We start from the raw sequence: 21,856 nt of genomic DNA, 5'->3' as shown, positions 1-21,856 counted from the left end.
TTAGCTTTCATTTTTATCATTACCTTGGTGAGTGTTTTGAGAAATTAAAGATTATTCAACTCTAAAGCCATTTGAAGAATTTGTCTCCCTTCCTCCTAATGTGTGTTTTTATTAGCTTGTATGGGTTATCCATTCTAGTGGATCATTCTCATTAGCATACAAACATGCTGTAATATTTCATATCATAAAACACTTGTTCTTTATTCCATATCACCCTCTAGCTATGACTGTTTATCTCTGCTTTCCCTTATAGCAGAATTCTTCAAAAGAGTTACGCATACTTGCTTTCTTGACTTTCTTCCACCATTCTCCAACCCACCATACCACTGTTTGTCGGTGCCCAGTGACCTTCATTCAGGGACAATTAAGGAATTTTTTTCAGTTGAACTCACAATAGCACTTAACCACTGACTACGCCTTTTCTGAACCCTGCTCTTCCTTGGCTGCTAGTGCACCATCCTCTCCTGGTTTTATTCATGCTAGGCTGTTTCTTCTCAGGCACCTTTGCTGTTTTAGTCCTCAGATCTCTTCTGTATCTTCACTCATTTTCTAGGCTTAAAATAGCATCTATATGCTAAAGGGTGTCAAATGTTATTTCTTGCCCCATCTTCTCCCTTAGCTCTTGACTTTTACATCCTGTTGCCTGCTTGACATCTCCACTTGGGTGCCTAAGAAGCTTCTCTGATTTGATATTTCTAAGGCAGAATTCTTGTTTTACCCCTCCTTTTCCTATCCCCAAACCTACTTCTTCCTTACGTGTTCCCATTTTGGAAAATAGCAGCATACCATATTCACCCAGTCGCTTAGAGCCAACACCTAGAACTCATGCTTAATTCCTGTTTCTCTTTCACCCCACATCCAATTCATCAGCAAGCTCTGTCAGACCTACCTTTAAAGTATATCTGAAATCTGACCATTTTTTATTGCCCGTCTCTGCTAACAACTTAGTGCCGGCTGCCATCCTCTCTCACCTGGAATATCGCAGGAGCTTCCTGACTCAATCTGCTTCTCTGCCTACCCTGCCTGAAGCTTATTTTCTATTAGACAGCCAGAATGACATTAATTAACATGAATGAGATACCATAATTCTTAAAACCCTCCATTGGTGTTCCATCATACTTATAATTAAAGGACAAAGCTATATGTGGTCTGGTCCTTGCTTGGCTCAAACCTTTTTTCCTTTACACTTCTCCTTGCTTGAGTGCTCTTCCAGCTGGACTCATGTCCTTGCTGGTCCTTGAATGTGTTCCTCCCTTGGGAATGCTATACTCACCCTTTCCTCTGCCTGAAGTGCTGTGATCTCCACATGCCCTGCTCCCATACTAAAGTCAGCTGCCTGATCAGATGAGCTCCTCTTCAGAGAGGCTGGCTTTGACTTCCTCATGTAAATCCCTTCCCCACTATTACCTGTCTCTCTTTTTGTCACTTTACTATTTTATTCGTCTTCATAGCATATAGCATCACCTGAAATGGTATAATCATTTGCTAACCTGTTTAAGGTCTACATCCCCTACTAGCAGGTAAGTTCAATAGAAATGCATGAGGACAGAGACTTTGCCCATCTTAACTATTGTGTTCCCTATGCTGAGAAAGTACGTGGCCCACAATTGGTCTCCTTAAATTGGTGGAATGAATCCACTTTAATTCATTGACAATTGGTCAATGAATCCACTGAAACAAGTGTTAAGAGCTCTGAGTTCACATGTCTGTGATGTGTGCAATCCCTTAGGAGGGGTACCTAACCTAGAACTGCCAAGTTAGGAAAGGCTTTCTTATGGAAGTGACATCTAACTTGAGACCTGAAAAGTTTCTGTCCATCTTTATAGCCTTTCTTTAAACTGTCCTCTCTTCCCTGGACCATTGCAGTAGCATCACATCTGGTCTCTCTGACCATCTTATATGTCTCCAGCCAGTTTTCTGAATGTTTGAACAAAAGATGTCACTGAGAGTTATAGTACAGGACCAAATCTGAACATTTGCCTTTCCTTCCCCCATCCTGTTAGTTTATGGGATTAAGGGCAGTCTCCTTTGGCCCTCCATCATGGGCTCATCTCCTGCCCTTGGCCCAGCCAATCCTTGATCTTGGCTGCTAGAACCCATCAGTCTCTATCGTGCTACCACCTCTTGCAGCCCCAGGCCTTTGCTGGGATAGCCATCTTCCCCTTCTCTAGCAGACTCTTAGTCATTCTTGAAGATCCAGTTTAAATGCAGCTGCCCAGAGCTTCACTGAGCAGTTAGTTTGTTAGTCCTCAGTACCACTTTTTATTTTCCTTTATTAGAAAGGTTGTGGGTTTACAGAACAATCATGCATAAAATACAGGATTCCTGTGTACCACCCTATTAACTCCTTGCATTGGTGTGGAACATTTGTTATAATTGATCATAGCACAGTTTTATAATTGTACTATTAATTACCGACCATGATTTAACTTAAGGTTCACTGTGTAGTATAATTCCATGGATCTTTTAAAAACATTTTTATTCTGTTACCATATGTACAGCCCAATATTTCCCCTTTTAATCACATTCAGATATATGTATTTCAGTGCTGTTAAAGTCCAGATTTTTTCCTACCTTTCATAACAATAATTCAGTAAGTGTTTAGTTATATATCAAGAATTATGCTGCAGGTTTTTATCTCTTTCAATCTTGCAGCCACCCTGTTTGATACAATTATTATTGTCCCTTTTTAAATGAAGGTAGAGAGACTTAGAGAAGTGAAGTGTCTTATTTCTGCTGTGCAAATAGGATGTGGGAGCAGTGAGATACTAGAGCCTTGCTCTGAGCCACTGTCCTAGATTATTAGAGTATTTTGGCTCTGTTCTTTTGATGTGGAGTTAATTTTCTGTCTTGTCCAATGTTCTTTGAGGGCAAGGCCTCTACTTGTTCATCTTTGTGCCTGGTGTCTCTGTCAAGGTGCCCGTATGCAAGGATTTAATAAATGGTGGAAGCTTGACTGAGACTGAATGGGAGTTCCCAGGGGAGAAGATCCCTTTTATTCCTTGTCTGATTTCTTTTTATTACTGATTATAAATTGGAATAAAAAAAAAAACCTTCAAATCTTCCCTTTAGGGCCAACAAGGAAGGAGAAAGGCTGTAGAAGTGCTTTCCTTTTATAGGCACCTACTATTGTCAGGAACAATAGTACAAAGAAAAACAGAGAATCCTGTCTTTGGGACTCAAAAAATAAAAGAAAAGAAGTGGCCAAGGACACTCAATTTATGGCAAGCATCCAGCAATTAGCACCAGTCCCTTTCTCCTTCTCTCAGTAGACCCACAGGGAGGAGAAATTCCAGGTATGGGAATCCTTTTCCACCAGCTGTGAGGGTTGAGGTGCATTTGTATATGAAAGTACACCTCCTGGTGGCTAGATTCATTGGTGCTACTCAGCTAGGGTAGGCAGCCTAACTAACTATGCATGATTATTATTTCTATGCAGAAATATTTTCTGAGATTGAAGCAGTAGATATACCGTCTGTTGGAACACAGCCTTTTTGTAATTTTAAAGTCTTTCATAAGTTTGAGTGTTGGTAAAATTGAGCCATTTATTTACTCCTCTTCTGGAAAATAGTGAATAATCAATCATCTTGAGTAAACCGTAAGATATCCCTTTCTAATAGACATCTATATTCGTTTGATAGTTAAATGTTTTGTTTTGTTTTAAAGAATGTTTTGGCAAATAATTGCCTGATAATGATTTTTAATTTCAGAGGAAAAATAATAAATAATGTTCCTTTGTGATAAATAATGAAGTCTAAGAAATCAAAGTTTTGTAATAAATGGAATAAGTATTTTAAGGGGCTTTTTTCCAAATTTTGTTTTTAATCGCTGTACACACAATAAATTATGGAAGTCCATTTCCATTAAGTATTCCTGTGTAATTATTTATGATGGACGAGATGCCCTTTAATATGTGGGAAACTAATTTATTTCATTATGGGTAAATATTCTCCATGTAAAGTAAATGAATGCTTAGTTTTTAATATTTTGATGGATAATAAAACAGGATCCTTTAAATATTTATAGCCATTTATTTTAAAACTCTCAACCCAGAGTATTTAGTCACATATAATATTATAATGATTTTGAAAGTATTGATAGAACTTGTTTTCATGGTCCGATGGGTAAACTTAAGTGTGGGCGGTAAATAGCAAAGCCACATCAGCCCTGGAATTGGACAGTGCATTCTGGAAGCCTGGTTCAGGCTGGGGCAGACTAGTGGTTCAGGAGATAGATTCTACTTGTGTAGTAATGAAAACTTCACTCCTAGAACGTTTCCTCAAACCCCCACCCTTGGTCCAATACAGAATATAGTGTCTTGGATGGCCTTATGTGATTTCTCTAATCTTGACCAGATGTCTTTATATTTTACTACTTATAGGATAACATGATCCAGTAGTCTTGCCCCACCCCCTATTTTTTTAAACAAAGGTGCTCTAGGTGACAGAATAATCTTTTTTTTTTTTTTTTTAAAAAAAAGTCACACAGGTGTTTTCAGCTTTTTTTTTTTTTACATGGGCTGGCACTGGGAATTGAACCCAGGTCCTCTGGCATGGCAGGCATGCATTCTTGCCTGCTGAGCCACCGTGGCCTGCCCATGTTTTCAGCTTTTAAAATATTAGATGGATCATAATCTCTCTTCATTTAATTTATAAAATGGGGGTATTGGGACCTTTACTTACCATCCTTTTAGGATTGGATTAGGAAATACATGAGTTAATACTCTGAATCTGTTAGGTCAAAAGCTCCTTCCAGCCACTTTACCCCACTGCAAGCCCCAGAACAGGTCATGCTACAGTCAACCTCTCTAATTTATGCAAGAAAAAGACTGGGGAGAGAAAAGGAATCTGGAGAGGTTGTTGGTAGGCTTTTCTTTCCCCTCTGTGTGGGGGAGAGGGGAGACTGGTACCCCCCAACCTGCAAAGCCAAGTGGTAGAGGTTACAAGAGACTTTCTCTAGAGGAGAACCTTCCAGTTACCTGAGATGCCTTCCAGCTTTGCCCTTTCCCTGTCTGCAATGCCAGGTAATTGCACCTGAAAGCAGGGGGGTGGAAGTGGAGATAAGTTGGGGCAGGAGTCCCAAAGCTAGAACATTGACCTTTGAACAGCCAAGGCATACAGCTCTGGCCTATCCTACATTAGGAATGGAGGAGAGCTTTTGCTCTTCCTTACCTTTATCATAGTAAATTCAAAAGGAAAGTCATTGAGACATTTTACAGGAATTTCCACCATCCGGTGCATTTTTTGTTAATCAGATTATCACCCTCTTTCACTAGCTGTGAATATATAAGAAAGGAAGGATAGCTAATTCACAAAGCAAAATTCAGAAAATGCTTCCAAATACGGACTCAACTCTAAATGCTTGGTAGTAATTATCAACTTCAGTCCTCTCTCATTGTCATTCATTTGTTCAGTAATTATGTGAGAGCTTCCTGTGGACCAAGCACTAGCCAGGCACTGCAGGTACCAAGATATGTCCTGTTGCCTCCATGAAGCTTGCAGATTGAATGGGATGGGTTAGGGGTCAAACAGATAATCAGTGGGTAAGAGTCTAGGCTCAGAGATCTGACAGATCTGCCTAGGTTCAAATGTCAGTTCTGTTGCTTATTCACCACGTAACCAGTAACAACTTATTTAATCTTTCTGAGTATCAGTTTCCTCATCTGTAAAGTCAGAATAATAATGATACCTCCCTCATAAGGTGGTGGCTCCATGAGATAATCATGTACAGTCCTTAGCAGTTTCAATAACTAATACTATAATTTATTTTACTTGGGCTAGCAGTCTTTTAAAATTTGGTCTCCCTCAGTGTAGACATTCCAGTGATTTTTTCTAAGAGTTCTTAAGCTGTCATTTTTAGCAGCACCCATCGGCATAGTAACTGCCCCCCAAATTCTGGGAAACTATATCGTTATACCATTTTCTCTCGTGTACTAAGGTTAGGATAGCTGATCCTAAAATAAAACTGCCTTCACAAGAACATTGCCAAGAAGAAAGAGGAGATTAGGATATTTGGATGACTAACCTGCCTCAGCTCAAACCAGAATGGCAAGCCTGTCTCAGCTCAAACACTTTGACTGGTTGAAGATGTACTGTTTTGTTTCGTGTTTATCAGAACCAGCCTCTGGATCGGGCAGTGTTCATTTCCACACGAGGTGCCTCAGCAGGGGGCTGGCAGAGACAATCCCACGTGCAAGCTGCTGTCTGTGCCCCTAGCAAATCTTTAGGTTTGGGGTTTAACACACCTTAGTTTTATTTTCACCCCAGGCTGAGCAATGGTGGACGCATTGCTGGATTTTGCTGATAGGGGATTTTATCAGCAACGATTTTTCTCAAATTTCTGAATTTTATAGTATAAAATTAAAACAAAGGTTCAGTCCCTCAGACAGTCTCTGAGGGACTGAAGACAAGCTTCAGAAGACTGTTTGCCTAAACCCTGACAATGGAGAATAACTAAAGGAAAAGTGAATTTCAAGGCTTCCAAATGCAGTTGCCTTCCAATTCTGGACATTGAACACTAGTTTTAGGTAATATAAAATAATCATATGTGGTTAAGGAATGTTCAAAACATAAAAGCCCAGACACACCATGCAGACTTGTTTCATGAAGGAAGCCTCAGTTAGGATTCTATAGTGCTTTACCAACTGATATTGGTACTTTTTTTTCCTAGTGGAATTAACATTCATTTTTGATTGTTGATTAACATAAATATTGGCAGAATGGAGCCTCCTTTGGAAAAGAGTCATTTAGTTTTTATCAATCATGAAAATTCCAAAGATAATGAAAAGAGATATTAAAGAAAACACTTCAAAAAATCAAGTTTCAAATAGTTGAATACAACTGTGTTTACCTGATGTTAAGTTTCACATAAGTGCTAGTTGTCTTTTATTTCAGAGAGACAATTTTTATTTCAAAAGCCTTTTAAAAATAAGTCAGTGTTCAGGATTTGAATATAAGATAAAAGAATGCTAAGAATAATGTTAATTTATGAGATCCTATGTCTATTATGGTAAATTTACTGATTAAACGGATTGAGTTTTCACTTTGTGATTATCGATTTTCTAGTAATTAGTCCTTAGAAGACTATAACCAAAGGTCTCAAGATACTTTGTAATCGGTAATTGTCTATCATATAAACTCTGTGAGCCAGAAGTAGATGGTAAAAGATTTTTTTAAAGTGTTTTGATGAAATTACCTAACAAATTGTCATCAAAACCTAGATCTTATTTACGATAAGAAAAGAAGTACTTCTATTTCTATTTCTCAACAGTCCAGAAATGGACTTTTCTATTTCTTGGGTTTTTTTTTTTAACCTAATTGTTTATTCAAAGATGGAACATGGTATGAATAATTAAAAATGCCCAGTTGCCTAATAAATGTCAGTCAACACTCCTTAATATTCTTTGTAATTTGAAGTTGTTCAATATGAAGCAAATGGCATTTCTTAAAAAGCATCAGAAGGCAGAATTTCCTTCCTGGAAATAAGTGACTTTCTCTTCAATATGGATCCTAATGATCCCATCATTTGTGGCCTTGGATTGAAGGGCTCTTTTAAGAGTCTTGCTTTCACCCTTGGCACTGGCTAGATGGCGAATGATAAGTCTCTGTGATCCCAAGAGAAAGGATCACATGCATTGTCCCTCTGTTACATTTTTTAATAACGAAAATGTAATTCAGCACAGTACCTTAACCAGTCTTTCTGATTCCTGTACATTTTAACAATATGTACAATGAGAGCAATATTTAAAGAAATATGAAGTGAGCAAGCACCTGCTTTGGTTATAAATTAGTGAACCATACTCTGTTGTTGGAACCCAGGACGTTTGTATCCTTTGACGCTCCTCCCAATCCCCCATACTGGTACTCAGGAAGGCAAAGCCATTCTTCCACTGAAGTTTCTAGAAGTTTTGTATATTACATTTAGGTTTATTATCCATTTACTCCTTTACACCTTTGTCAAAATTGATTGACCATATATGTGCTGGTCTATTTCTGGACTTTTTATTCTGTTCTACTAATCTCTATATATTTTTTCACCAAACCACACTGTCTTGATTAATGTAGCTTTATGGTCAGTCTGGAAATCAGGTATTGTTAGCCCTCCAACTTTGTTCTTTTTCAACTTGTTTTGGCTATCTTCTTGCTTTGTCTTTTCCTATCAATTTTGGAACAGCTTGTCTGTACCTGCAAAAATTTCTTTTAAGGTTTTTATTGGAATTGTGTTGAATCTATGGGTTGGTTTAAGGAGAACTGGCATCTTAACAAAACTGATACTTCCAATCTATGAACATGGTTTCTTTCTTTATTTCATCAGTATTTTGTGGTTGTCAGTGTATATATCATGCATGTATTATAATAGATTTATACCAAGTATTTCATGTTTTTTGGTCCTATTGTAAATGGTGTTTTTTTAAATTGAATTTCCATTTGCTCACTGATAAATATGTAGGAATACAATGAATTTTTGTATATTGATCCTGTGTCCTGTAACCTTACTAAACTCAATTTTTAATTCTAGTAACAGTTTTTTAGATTCTCTGGAATTTTTAGTCATGTCATCTGTGTATAGAAACAGTTTGTCGGGCGGGCCACGGTGGCTCAGCAGGCAAAAATGCTTGCCTGCCATGCCAGAGGACCCAGGTTCGATTCCCGGTACCTGCCCATGTAAAAAGAAAGAAACAGTTTGTCTTTCTTTGTAATCTGGATGCTTTTTTTTTTTTTCTTTTTTGCCTTATTGCACTGACTAGGACCTCAAGTGCAATGTTGAATGGTAAGAGTTACAGCCTTGGCTTCTTCCTGACTTTCAAGAGAGCTCATTCCATCTTTCACCATAGAGTCTAATGTTAGCAATAGTAGGTTTTTGGTAGATTGAGGAAGTTCCTGTCTATGTCTTGGTCTCTAAGAGTTTTTCTCATGAATGATTGTTGAATGTTAAAAAATGTTTTTATGTTCCTATTGAGATGATCATACAGGATTTTTCCTTTAGTCTCTTAACTTGGTGAATGACATTGATTTTTTTGAATGTTGAACCCACTTTACATTCTTGGGATAATTTCCACTTTGTAATGATGTATTATCATTTCAAAATATCAGTTGCTTTGATTTGCTAAAATTTTAAGAATTTTTAAAGTTTATTCATGAGAGATACTGGTCTGTGGGTGTTTTTTTTTCTTTTTAATATTTATATTGAGAAATCTTCACATACATCATACAGTCTACACATGGTATACGATCAGTGGTTTATAATATCATCGCATAGTTTTGTATTCATCACCATGATCATTTTTAAAGCATTTGCATCACTCCAGAAAAAGAAATAAAAAGTAAAAAGAACAAACTCATCTATTCTATATCACTTACCCCTCCCTCTCATTGACCACTAGTATTTTAATCTACCCAATATATTTTAGCCCTTATCCGCCTATTATTTACTTTTTATCCATGTTTTTTAAACTTTTTTATTGTATAATATAACATATATACAAAGCAAAGAAAGAAAGAAGTAATTGTTTTCAATGCACTCTTCAACAAGTAGTTATAGGACAGATCCCAGAGTTTGTCGTGGGCTACTATACAATCCTCTCAGATTTTCCTTCTGGCCACTTCAAAATATAGGAAGCTAGAAGGAATAAATATTTGTTGTTTTTTTTTTTTTATCATTACAGTTGACTTTTTTTTCTCTCTCTCTCTCTTTGTAATATCTTTGTTTGATTTGATATCAGGGTAATCCTTCAGAAGATGTTGGCCCTCCTCTTCAATTTCCTAAAGAATTTCTGTAGAGTTGGTATTATTTCTTCCTTAAATGTTTGACAGAAGTCACCAATATAGCCAATTGGACCTGACACATAATTTGTGGGAACTACAGGTTCAATTTCTTTAATAGAACTATTCAGATTATCTGTTTTTTCTTGAATGAGATTTGGTAGTTTACAATACAACGAAAGTGCCCATTTCATTTAAGGTATCAAATTTTTTGGCTTAAAGTTGTTCATGGTATTCCTTTATACTGTTAATATATTTGGGCCTTTAGTGATGTCCCCTTTCTCATTCTTCTCCCTTTTCTCCTCATTTGTCTGGCCAGAGTTTTTTACATTTTTTTTTTGTTTTCTTTTATTTTTCTCTATTTTTCTATTTTCTACTTTATTGCTTTCTGCTCCTATCTTTATTTTTTCCTTTCTAATACTCTTTCAAGTTTAATTTGCTCTTCCTTTTCTAGTTCTTTTAATGTGGCACTATAGGCCATTAATTTGAGATCTTTCCTCTTTTCCAGTTAATTTAGTGCTGTAAGTTTTCCATTAAGCGCCTCTTTGGCTGCATTCCACAAATTTTAGTTTGTGTTTTATTTTCATTCAGTTAAAAGTATTTTCTAGTTTTGTGTGATTTCCTATTTGTCCCTTGGATTATTTCAAAGTGTGCTTTTTAGTTTTCAGATATTTAGAGATTTTCCAGGTTTTTAAATTCATTTCTAAGTTAATTTCATTGTGGTCAGGAAACATACTTTGATTTGCATCCTTTAAAATTTTTGGAAACTTGCTTTTTGATTTAAAACATGGTTTCTCATGGTAAATGTTCCATGTACACTTGAAAAGAATGTGTTCTGTTGTTAGGTGACATTTTCTATAAATGTCATTTAAGTTAAGTCTGTTACTACTAGACAAAGGCCATGGATTATTTTGACTAATACACTCAATAACCAATTCCTGGGACACCAGGGCTACAAAGAGAGAAAGAATTTATTGCTAGGTGCATGGTAGGAGAGCTGATGGCCAGTTGGCCAAAAATCTGTCTCCCTAAACTGCAGTAATTCTGATAGTTTTATGAGAGAGAAAGATGGGCAGGGTTTAGGATCGTAGCACAGAGGGCCCTGATATTGTAATTAGAGGTGATCTAATTATTACGTATACACAGATTGATTACATGCTTAGTCACAGAATGTATGTAAGAAAATGGCAGAACGAGGTATAGGTGACTTATAGGTTAAAGTCTAAGCTACTGTACGTGTCAGGCAGGCCCACTTTGGTTAAACAGTCTCGGTTATCAAGATAACTTTGGACTTGGTGTGGGTTAGTGTTGGGCTGACCGAAGACCTTTCATTAATAAACATTATGGGCTGTTTTTAGTGATTACAAGACTCTAAAGTTGAAAAAACTGGACAGCTAGGTATAAATGAAGATTAGTCACAAGGGTTTTGCAAGATAAAGGCTGTATAATCATTATAAGAGATCAAGAAAGCTGGATTACACTTTCTTGTAGATTACATATCTATTCCAATATGCCAGAAAGCAAAAAGGAATATCCATATAATGATTCAGTAATCAAATTCATCCCTTAAAATCCTGATATCTCGATTACAGGTTGGTTGATAGTGTTGTTCAAAACTTTTGTAGTCTTGTGGATTTTCTGTCTACTTGTTCTATTACTGAAAGTCTGGATATTGAATCTGTAAGTATAATTGTGAATTCATCTATTTCTCCCTTTAGTTCTATCAGTTTTTGCTTTGTGTATTTAGAAGCTTTGTTATTCTATGCATAAACATTTAGGATTATGTCTTATTGATGAGTTGCCTCCTTTATCATTATGAATTGATCTTCTTTATTCCTGGCCACGTTCTTTAAAATCTACTTAGTCTGATATAAATATAGCTACTCCAGGTTTCTTTTGACTTGTGTTAGCATGGTATATCTTTTTCTATTCTTTTATTTTTAACCTATTTGTACTTTTTTTAAAAGCTGTTTTATTCAAGCACTATACAGTCTATTGAATATGTACAATCAATGACAGTCAGCATAATCACAGAGCTGTACCCTCATCACCACACCTCAATCCTAGAACATTTTCATCGCTTCAGAAAAGAAATATTCCATACTCCTACCCCGCCCCTCCATTACTGACATCCAGCATTGGTCTGGACCCCTGCCACAACTCATGGAAGAATATTACAATACTACTGCTAACTATAGTCCACAGTCCACACCAGACACACTCCTTCCTATATACCATCCTGTTATCAACACCCTGCAATAGTGTCACATGTTTGCTCCAGTTCATGAAAGGACATTCTTATACCTTCACTGTCAACCATCTTTGTCGTCCACAACAGAGTTCACCATGTCATACGTCCATATTTCATCCTCCAGCCTTCTCTCCAGTGACATACACACCTCAAACTCCACCCCCCACCCCGTGCCTGTTTGAAGCAATTACGTACCCCAGAAAAACCACGTTTCAGTCCTGATCTAATCTTGTGGGGGCAGCTGTTTCTTTTAATCCTGATTCAATAATGTGAGGCAGAAACTTTTGATTAGGTTATCTTCACAGAGATTTAATGCTCCCAGTTGTGGGCATGACCTTTTGATGAGATTTTCACCCCACAGATGTGGCATGCCCAATTGTAGGTGTGGCCTTTTGATTAGGAAATGTGACTCTACCCATTCAAGGTGGTTCTTGATTAGCTTACTAGAGTCTTTAAAAGGGGAAAGATTTTAGAGAACAGTTGCTTCAGAGCCAACAGAGAGAGCCGATGTAGATATTTGGAGATCAAGACAGGAATAGCCTGGCTGCTAAACAAGGACTCACAGAAATAGCCAGAACCCAACAAGAAGAAATCTGTGTCCCTGGCAAATGCTAAGCTAAGAGATGAAACCCGGAGTTGTGTCCTAGAGCAGCTAACTGAAGGCCCACAGACTCTTAGAGAGGAAGCCACTGGCATCAGAAGCTGGAAGCAATGGAACCGAGAACAAGGACCGGCATATGCCAGCTGCATGCCTTCCCAGATCACCCTTCCTTGAGCCAAGGAGTTTTTCTCTGGATGCCTTAGTTTGGACATTTTCTTGGCACTAGAACTGTAAACTTGTAATTATTAAATTCCCTTTTTAAAAGCCATTCCATTACTGATACATTGCATTCTGGCAGCTTAACAAACATACGCTCCCTCCCCACCTCCAGTCATGTTCACACACACAATTCAGCACTGTCAGTCATACTCACAATAATGTGCTGTCATCACCTCCATCTATTTCCAGACGTTTACAGTCAACCTTATGAAAAATTCTGCACAAATTAAGCATCAACTCCCCATTCTCTACACTTATTTTATATTCTGGTAACCAATATTCTAGACATTAACTCCACACATTTGCTTATTATATTTAGTTCATTTTAGTAAGATCATGCAATATTTGTCCTTTTATGTCTGACTTATTTCACTCAACGTAATGTTCTCAAGTTTCATCCATGTTGTTGCATGCATCAGTACTTCATTATTTCTTAGAGCTGAATAGTATTCCATCATATGTATATACCACATTTTTTTTTTATCCATTCATCATTGATGGACACTTGTGTTATTTCCATCTTTTGGCAATTGTGAAAATGCTGCTATGAACACTGGTGTACAAATGTCTGTTCATATTCCGAATATATACCTAGTAGTGAGATTGCCAGATAGTATGGCAGTTCTATGCTGAGCTTCCTGAGGAACTGCCACACTATTTTCTACAGTTGCTGCCATTTTATATTACCACTAGCAGTGAGTAAATGTTCCTATTTCTCCACATCCTCTCCAACACTTGTAGTTTTCTGTTTATTTAATAGTGGCCATTCTAGTAGGTGTGAAATAATACCTCATTGTGGTCTGTATTTGCACTGCCCCAGAATATGTGATATTGAGCACCTTCCTATGTGCTCCCTATCCATTTGTATTTCCTTTCTGGAATATGTCTATGCACTGTTGTAGAATTTCTTCATATATTCTGGACATTAAACCCTTATTGCATATGTTGCTTCCAAATATTTTCTCCCATTCAGTAGCACTCTTCACCCTTTTGAAAAAGTCCTCTGAAGTACAAAAGTTTTCCGTTTTAAGGAGGTCAAATTTATATACTCTTTCCTTTATTGCCCATGCCATGGGTGTAAGGACTACGAAACTGCTGCCTGCCACAAGATCTTGAAGGTGCCTCCCTCCATTTTTCTCCAGGAATTTCATGGCCCTGGCTCCTATACTCAGGTCCTTGATCCATTTTGCATTAATTTTTGTAAAACGTGTGAGAAAGGGGTCCTCCTTCATTTGGGCATGGGAATCGAGTTCTCCCAGCACCACTTGCTGAAGAGACTGCCCTGTCCCAGTTGAGTGGACTCAGTTGCCCTGTCAAAGGTCAACTGACCATAAATGTGCAGGTCTCTCTTTGAAATCTCAACTCAGTTCCACTGATCAATGTGTCCGTCTCCATGCTAGGACCATGCGGTGTTGACCCCCATAGCTTTGCAACATGCTTCAAAGTCAGGAAGTGTGAGTCCTCCAACCTCATTCTTCTTTTTCAAGATGTTTTTGGCTATTCAGTGCCCCACCACCAAATAAATTTGATAATCAGCTTTTCTGTCTCTTCAAAGTAGGCCATTGGAATTTTGATTGGAACTAGGCCCTCTTTGATCTCCTTCAACAATATCTTACAGTTTTCTGAATACAGGCTCTTCACATCCCTGGCTAAATTCATTCCTAGATATTTGATTCTCTTAGATGCTACTGTAAATGGAATTTTTTTCTTAATTTCCTCCTCAAATTGGCCATTATTATTGTAAAGACACCACTGATGCTTGCATGTTGATCCTGTATCCTGCCATCCTGCTGAACTCATCAGCTCCAGCAGCTTTGCTGTAGTTCCCTTGGGACTTTACAAACATAGGATCATGTCATCTACAAATAATGAAAGTCTTACCTGTCCCTCTTCAACTTGAATGCCTTCCATTTCTCTTCTGTTTCTACTGCTCTGGCTAGAACTTTTGGTACAGTATTGAATAACAACAGTTTGACAGTGGGCATCCCTGTCCCATTCCAGATCCCAGAGGTAAAGCCTTCTGTCCTTCACCATTGAGCACAATACTAGCTGCAGGCCTTTCACACATGCCTTTTGAGGAAGTCCCCCCCGCCCACTCCTATCCTTTGGAGCATTTTGTCAAGAGACAATGCTAGATCCCGTCCAATGCCTCCTTCGTGTCAGTTGGTATGATAATGTTGTTCTAGCCCTTCAATTTGCCATTGTGGTGTATTATGTCAATTTATTTTCTTATGTTGAGCCTCCCCCTGCACACCTGGCATAAAACCCACCCAATCATGGTACACAATTCTTCCAGTGTGTTTTTGGACTCAGTTTGCAAGCATTCTGCTGAGGACTTTTTTAATATCTATATTCATCAGAGAGATTGTTCTGCACTTTTCTTGTAGTATCTTTCTCTGGCTTTGGCATTCTTTGGCTTCACAGAATGACCTAGGTAGTATTCCTTCCTCTTCAGTTTTTTGGAAGAGTTTGAACAGGACTGATATTAATTCTTCTTGAAATGATTGGTAGAAATCACCTGTGAAGCTGAGTCTTGAACATTTCTTTGTTGGTGGGTTTTTGATGACTAATCTAATCTCTTTACTTGTGATTGGCTTATTGAGGTCTATTTGTATGTTTTATTTAAATTGTTTTTTTGTTTTGTGGGCAACATATTGTGAGTCTTACCTTTTTATCCAGTTTGACTGTCTCTACTTTTAATTAGGATGCTTAAACCATTTACATTTAATATAGTTATTAATATGATTTGGTTTACATCTACTGTCTTCCTTTTTTTTTTTATTTGTCCCAGTTGTTCTTTGTATTTTCTTCTTTTTCTGCTTTCTTCTGGATTATTTTTTATGAGTCCATGTTATTGCTTTTTTTTCACTTATTTAGCCATGCCTCTTTTTTAAAAAATGATTTGCTGTATACCACTTGGATTTACCATAATCTAAATTCAAACAATATTATACCACTTTATATATAGTATAACAACCTATAATACACTTACATTTCCTCTTTCCCAGCCTTTGTACTATTGTCATCATACATTTTGCTTCTACATTTTTTTTTATAAACCCCACCATATATTTTTTTTTCTTTAAGTGGTAGATTATAATTTAAAATGACCAAAAAAATAAGAAAATATGTTTTTCTAGTATATTTAACATTTCTAGTGCTATTTATTCCTTTGTATAAACCCAGGTTTATATTTGCAATCATTTTCCTTTGATAAAGGAAAGGGATTCCTTTAATAGTCTTGGTAGTATAGGGCTGTAAATGTTGAAATTTTGTAGCTTTTGTATGACTGAAAAAGCCCTTGTTTTGCCTTTGCATTTTAATTTTACATTGAATTTTTTCTTTCTATAATTTCAGGTATTGCTCTATTGACTTTTGGTTGGTATTGTTTCCAATGAAAGGTCTCCTATGTTCTTATCTTTATTTGTCTGGATGCAACACTTGTAAGATTTTGTAAGCTACTTGTAAGATTTTCTCTTTATTATGGGTTTTAAGCAATTTGATACTACTTGATATAGCTTTATTCATATTTCTTTTGCTTGAGGCTTATTGAGATTCTTAGTTCTTTTAGTTAATAGTTTGCATCAAGTATGGACATTTTTTAACCATTATTTCTTCAGATATGTTTGTGCCTCCTCCACCCCAACCTCTTTCTAAAATTTCACTTACACTTACTTTCAAAAGGTCTATGAAGTTGTTCCACAGCTCACTAATGGCCTGTTCATTTTTGGTCACTTTTCTTCCAGTGTTTCATTTTGAGTTGTTTCTGTCACTTTGTCTTCATTTGCACTGATCTTTTCTAATCTATTATATTTAATTAATAGATCCCATCTAGAAGAAAATCCAGGAGAAAGAGCCCATCTGGTATAATCAGTCCCATCTAGTATATTTTTCATATGGGACATTGTGTTTCTCATCCCTACATGTTCATTTTGGACCTTTTTTTATCTTTCATGCCTCTCCTCAACATTACTTATGTTTTCCTCTATTTTATTGAACATGTAGGATATTGTTATAATAGATGCTTTAACATTGTTGTCTGCCACTATTATTATCTGTTATTTTGGTTTTGATTGAGTTTTCTCTTTTTTATGCATTATATTTTCCAGTTTCTGTGCATGCCTGTTTTGTTTTATTGGATTCTAGACATTGTGAATTTTATCTCATTGGGTATTTGACATTGTTATATTCCTTTAGATAACTTTGAGCTTTATTCTGGAACATAGTTGAATTACTTGGAATTCCATTTTGAGACTTGCTGTTAAGATGATTTAAGCAGGACAAAAGCAGCCTTTAGTTTATGGCTAGATTCTCCTTCCTTTGGCTGCAAGCTGGAAACTATTCAGACAGTAAACTGGGGCAATCATAGGGCTTACCTCATTTCCTCCCCCTTTTCAGGATTCACTGTTCTGCAATCCTTGATTTTCAGTGTTTGAAAACTGTTTTGTTTTGGGCTTTTCCCCTAGTTTTTAGTTGTTTAGGGTGAGAAGATAAATCTAATCCATAACACATTATCTTGGTTGGCAACAAAAGTCTCCTCTGTTGTATTACTTTTTAAAACCAATCAGAGAGATGTTTCTTACAAAGAAATGCAGAATGGATTATCATGAGCTTACTCCTTCAAATTTTCCACGTTTTTGTTTTCCCTAATTTGAAAATATAGATTCTTAAGTTACTAAAATTGGAAGTTTATCTCTTCATTATATTTATAGTCTGTGGTTAATAGACATCTAGTTAAAAGCAGTTTCTGTTGCTTCACGCTTCTGGGCTAAGAGTTGATGGTCACTCCTCAGGACTGTTAGTGGAGAAGTTCAGTGCTAACACAGGTTCACAGGAGAGATGCATTGACACTGAATTCTGCTTATCCTGGGATGAGTTTGTGGGTGATGTAGGCTTGTCTCCTTTCTTCCCTGCTTGTGGCCACCCCAAAGGTTTTACCTGGATGGTTCAGGAAAGCACACTTCTGGCAATCTGTCTTAGTCCAGGTGACTGATGCTTCATGAGGAGGCTCCAACCCCAAAGTGTTGTCTGAGGGGTCAGAGCAGCTGGAATGGACTGAGGTTCAAGTGAGGACAGAGGATCTCCTTTCTTTTTTCTAAGTTGTGATTGTTTTGCTTTTTCATTTTTTCTCTAGAAGATTTTATCATGTTGTCTTTCTGTACCTTAATTTGCATTGGTAGAATTAAGAAGATTGTATAGCTATATAACAGACTGTTCTCAAAGACATGTCTTATTTTTATAGGCAAACTCAGGCTGTCACAGTGAACCCAGTTAGGAGGAGGTCTTCTTCAAGGATGTCTCTGGTAAGAAAAAGGAAAAATATGATTGCCTTTTTTCTTTTAGCAATGCCATTTTTCTTCATAAAATATGCTTTTGGTAGTTTTGAGTTTGAACCATGAAGTGGGCTGATATTTGATTGTTTTAAGCCAAAGAAATAGTTATAACTCTTAGGTCCAATCTAGTATTTATATTATTATATTACATATGTTTAAATGTCAGGTCCAACCTCATACTGATTATGTTACTCTTTTGACTATTTAAAATATTAGAGGGCTGGTCGTGGTGGCTTAGCAGGCAGAGTTCTCTCGCCTGCCATGCCGGAGACTGGGGTTTAATCCCTGGTGCCTGCCCATACAAAAAAGAAAGAAAGAAATGAAATATTAGATGACTTTCTTTAATAAGGTTAGATTAAATATACTACATAAAAGCCTCTTATATTTAAATATTTATGGAAGAACTCAGGAAATTTGGGTCCATCTCTTTTTGCTCTGAAATTTTTGGATGTTAATTGTTTTGTTTTGCTAGTGTCCTTGGTATCCGTGTGAAAGGCTTGTCATTACCGTACAGCGAAATATAGGAAGTGATAGATAATGGTAAGGGCCCTAGTGTCTTAATGGTTACTTTCCGTATGTAATATATTAAGCTTCTTTAGGGTTTTTTTAATGGAGAGAAATAAACGAACAGAGAATTTCTTTCTATATATTCCATTGGCAACATACTTTAACCTTGTTTCCAACTTTCCATTTCTTAGCCTAAACCCCAGCCCTATGTGATGCCTCCTCCACCCCAGCTGCATTATAATGGACATTATACAGAACCATATACTTCTTCCCAAGGTAAAGTACACTATTTCTAAATGCCTTATAAATTTTCCATATTGATAAATCTGTGAAGACTTGGAGATCTTGGTGTCAGGATATTTACACCCAAAATTGTAACCCAAGCTGAATTAACAACCAAATTAGCATCATGATTATAGCCATCTTAGATTCATAGAAGAAGAAACCTTTAGATTCAGTTTCTTAGACATGTGTAGAAATAGGCAGTATCAAATTTTAATGATCAGTGATCCCAAATTTGGCCAATGGAAGCTCTTTCAGGCTGGCTTCTATGTCCTTTAATATACCTCCACCTACCTGAGTGCTTCCTTGCTTTCTGGTTGAAGGTATCTCAGAATCATTTTTGTTTTTTCCTTGCCTGAGACCTTTCCATTGTAAAGATTTAAATATTTTGTTTCTATAGTTTTCAAGTGATTACTTTAGGGAACTGAATTTAAGAATGGCACTTCCAAAGTTGAATCTCAGACATTCATTTAATAGGTATATACTCCCTATTTTGTATACGTGATTCTACTAAAGGCCAAGGAGATTTATGCAGATGAGTAATTCCTTATCTTAAGAGACTTAGAATCTAGTAATGGGAGATAAAACAAGTGCACAAATAATTTGAATACAAGGAAAGCGTGATTGTTTTGAAGAGAGAACAAGCAATTGTTGTGCCTTTCAGTGGAAGAACAGCTCTCAGCATGCTGGTGAGATTGAGAAGAGATTTCTGGACCTTTAAAGTAGGTGTTTTTCCAAAGATAGAAAGAGAAGTGGGACCTTGATTGGAATTTCTGCTTCTGGTACTGGGGGACAGTGAAATCTGTGGTGCAGCATTAGGGAGGGGGGTGTTTGGAGAGCAGAGTCGTCCAGTTGGACTTCTTCATGGGAACTGGTAGGAGATGATGAGCAGAGACCAGAAGGTGGCCCTGTGGCTGCATTGATTGTGCTAGGCCTTATGCATAAGATGAGAGTGTCAGAGCAGTGAAGTGGGCACGAGGGGAGCAGTGACTTGGACTGTGACCTCTGAGAGTGTCTACCACATGATGGTTTTATATCTTCTTTATCTTTCCCGCATCTCACCCTGCCGTTGTGTGATACTTGCCACCCTAGCCCCTTCCTCCTCTGAGACAAGACTCTTCTCTGCATTGTTCACCTCTCCGAGGCTACTCATTCTTTGTCCTAAGTCTGTAAACAGCCTAAGATTTTTTCCTCTCTTCTCTGAAAACTGTAGTTTGAGTTATTTTTTCCTTTCCTTTAGCTCTTCACTTTTTCCAGGGGTAATCTCTGTGTTACAGCTACTTGTTGATTACCCCCTTGTTCCTTCTGCCTCTGTTCCTCTAGAAAAGCTACTGTCTCAGAGGTCCCAGCACCCCAGAGACCCTCCTCACCACCAAATCTAAACATTGTTCCCTTGAGAATCTCTCTTTCCATTTTCTCTGGCACTGTATTCTGGATTCTCCCTCCACCTCTGAGACTATACTATCTGCACATTTCTCCTGCATCATCAGTGTCATTCATTGTACTCCAAAGTTTGATCTGTCCATAGCCACCTTCCTTCCCTTTGCAAGCTTCCAGAGTAAACTCCTCTACATTTCAAATTTCAGCAGTTTTCTATCCCAGCATCACCCCTGGGTTCCAGCTTTGCCCTTCCATCTCTACGGTAGGGCAAGTCCTCAGTGGCATGTCTGGCACATGCCATGTACTCAGTAAATGTTATCAGCAGCTATGACTTGCTGAAATTAAAATATTCAATATTTGGATTCATCACGCTATTCCACAAAGATGTCCCCTTTTCCATGTTTCTTACTTTATTTTATGATGAAGTAGGTCATTATCTTGCTTACTTGGATTCCAGATTGCTTTTTGCTTTTGACCTTAACATCCAGTTAGTTATAAATTTTATAGCCTTCATCTTCATGTAATATCTCTTGCATAACCCTTCTCCCCATCCCTTTGCTCCTGATCTAGTCCAGTCCTTTTTATTTAATCTCTCACTGACTATTGCAGCATGTGAACTGATATCTTCATTCTCCACTCTCTCTGGTACATCTGTTACACTCAACTCTCAACTGACAAGTTGATCTCCCTGATGCACAATCCTGACAGTATCCTTTTTGCCTTCAGTTCAAGATTTTCCACTATATTCCTTATCCTGCCTTTCTGTCCATTGTGCACTGGCAGGAGGGCTCTGCTCCGTGTCAGTGTCCCTCAGGGGCTCAGGCTTGGGGAGGCTTCTAGCTGGACTTTTGTTGATCTAGATGGCAAATGCAAGATGGCCCTGACTCTTAACCCTCTGCTCACTTCCCTTGACCCTTGTGAGTCTCACGGCTCGACATGACATCAAGGAAGTGAGGAGGCATCCTGTGCACACTCACAGGTAGAGAGACCTGGCTGCTGTTGAAAAGTGGACGTTCCTGCCCTACCCACTTACCCCTCAAAGCCCATAGGATACCATGTTCACCTTCCAGCTAGAAATGATCCTTACCTCCTCTGGACTCCTGTAACACTTATCTCATTTCCATTCCTTCTTGAATTACAGTGATTTTTGTACATAAATTCTCCTTTTTATTTGCTCTATTCAAACCATCTTTTTTCCTTCAGTTCATAATAGAATCGTTTACATATAACAGGGTCACAATTGATTGGATGGTTTGTGGGATGCAGGGAGGAGCCTGGAGGCATGGAGAGTTAGGTTTGTATTATGGTAGTCATGACAAACTGGAATAAGGACCTGAGTTTTTGTGGCCATGAGAAAAAGGACTGCAGAGACTCTTAAAGATTGCAGAATATTCAATACATGGAGAAAGCACAGGTACAAGGGAGCATTGTATATCAGCAGCAGGAACACAGTGAGACATTTGAGTGCTCTTGCTTCATAGCTGTGCGTACCACCAGAAGAAAGTCCACAATGAACTAGTGT

General features: G+C 37.6%; 1 protein-coding gene across 4 annotated transcripts in view; it reads left to right on the top strand.

Moving 5' to 3' along the window:
* Window positions 1-21,856, top strand: part of PTPN21 (protein tyrosine phosphatase non-receptor type 21) — a 139,362-nt gene that overhangs the window by 94,097 nt on the left and 23,409 nt on the right. For all 4 annotated transcript variants that reach the window (XM_077123262.1, XM_077123264.1, XM_077123263.1 and 1 more), the window contains 2 exons: window positions 18,075-18,135; window positions 18,864-18,948. In XM_077123262.1, the coding sequence (XP_076979377.1) occupies window positions 18,075-18,135; window positions 18,864-18,948 (146 nt within the window). The remainder of the gene's footprint in view (window positions 1-18,074; window positions 18,136-18,863; window positions 18,949-21,856) is intronic.

This window comes from Tamandua tetradactyla, chromosome 12 (assembly GCF_023851605.1).
Source record: "Tamandua tetradactyla isolate mTamTet1 chromosome 12, mTamTet1.pri, whole genome shotgun sequence".
Classification (NCBI taxonomy): domain Eukaryota; kingdom Metazoa; phylum Chordata; class Mammalia; order Pilosa; family Myrmecophagidae; genus Tamandua; species Tamandua tetradactyla.
Note: the sequence above shows the minus strand (reverse complement) of the source record. Positions and strands in the feature narration are given on the sequence as shown.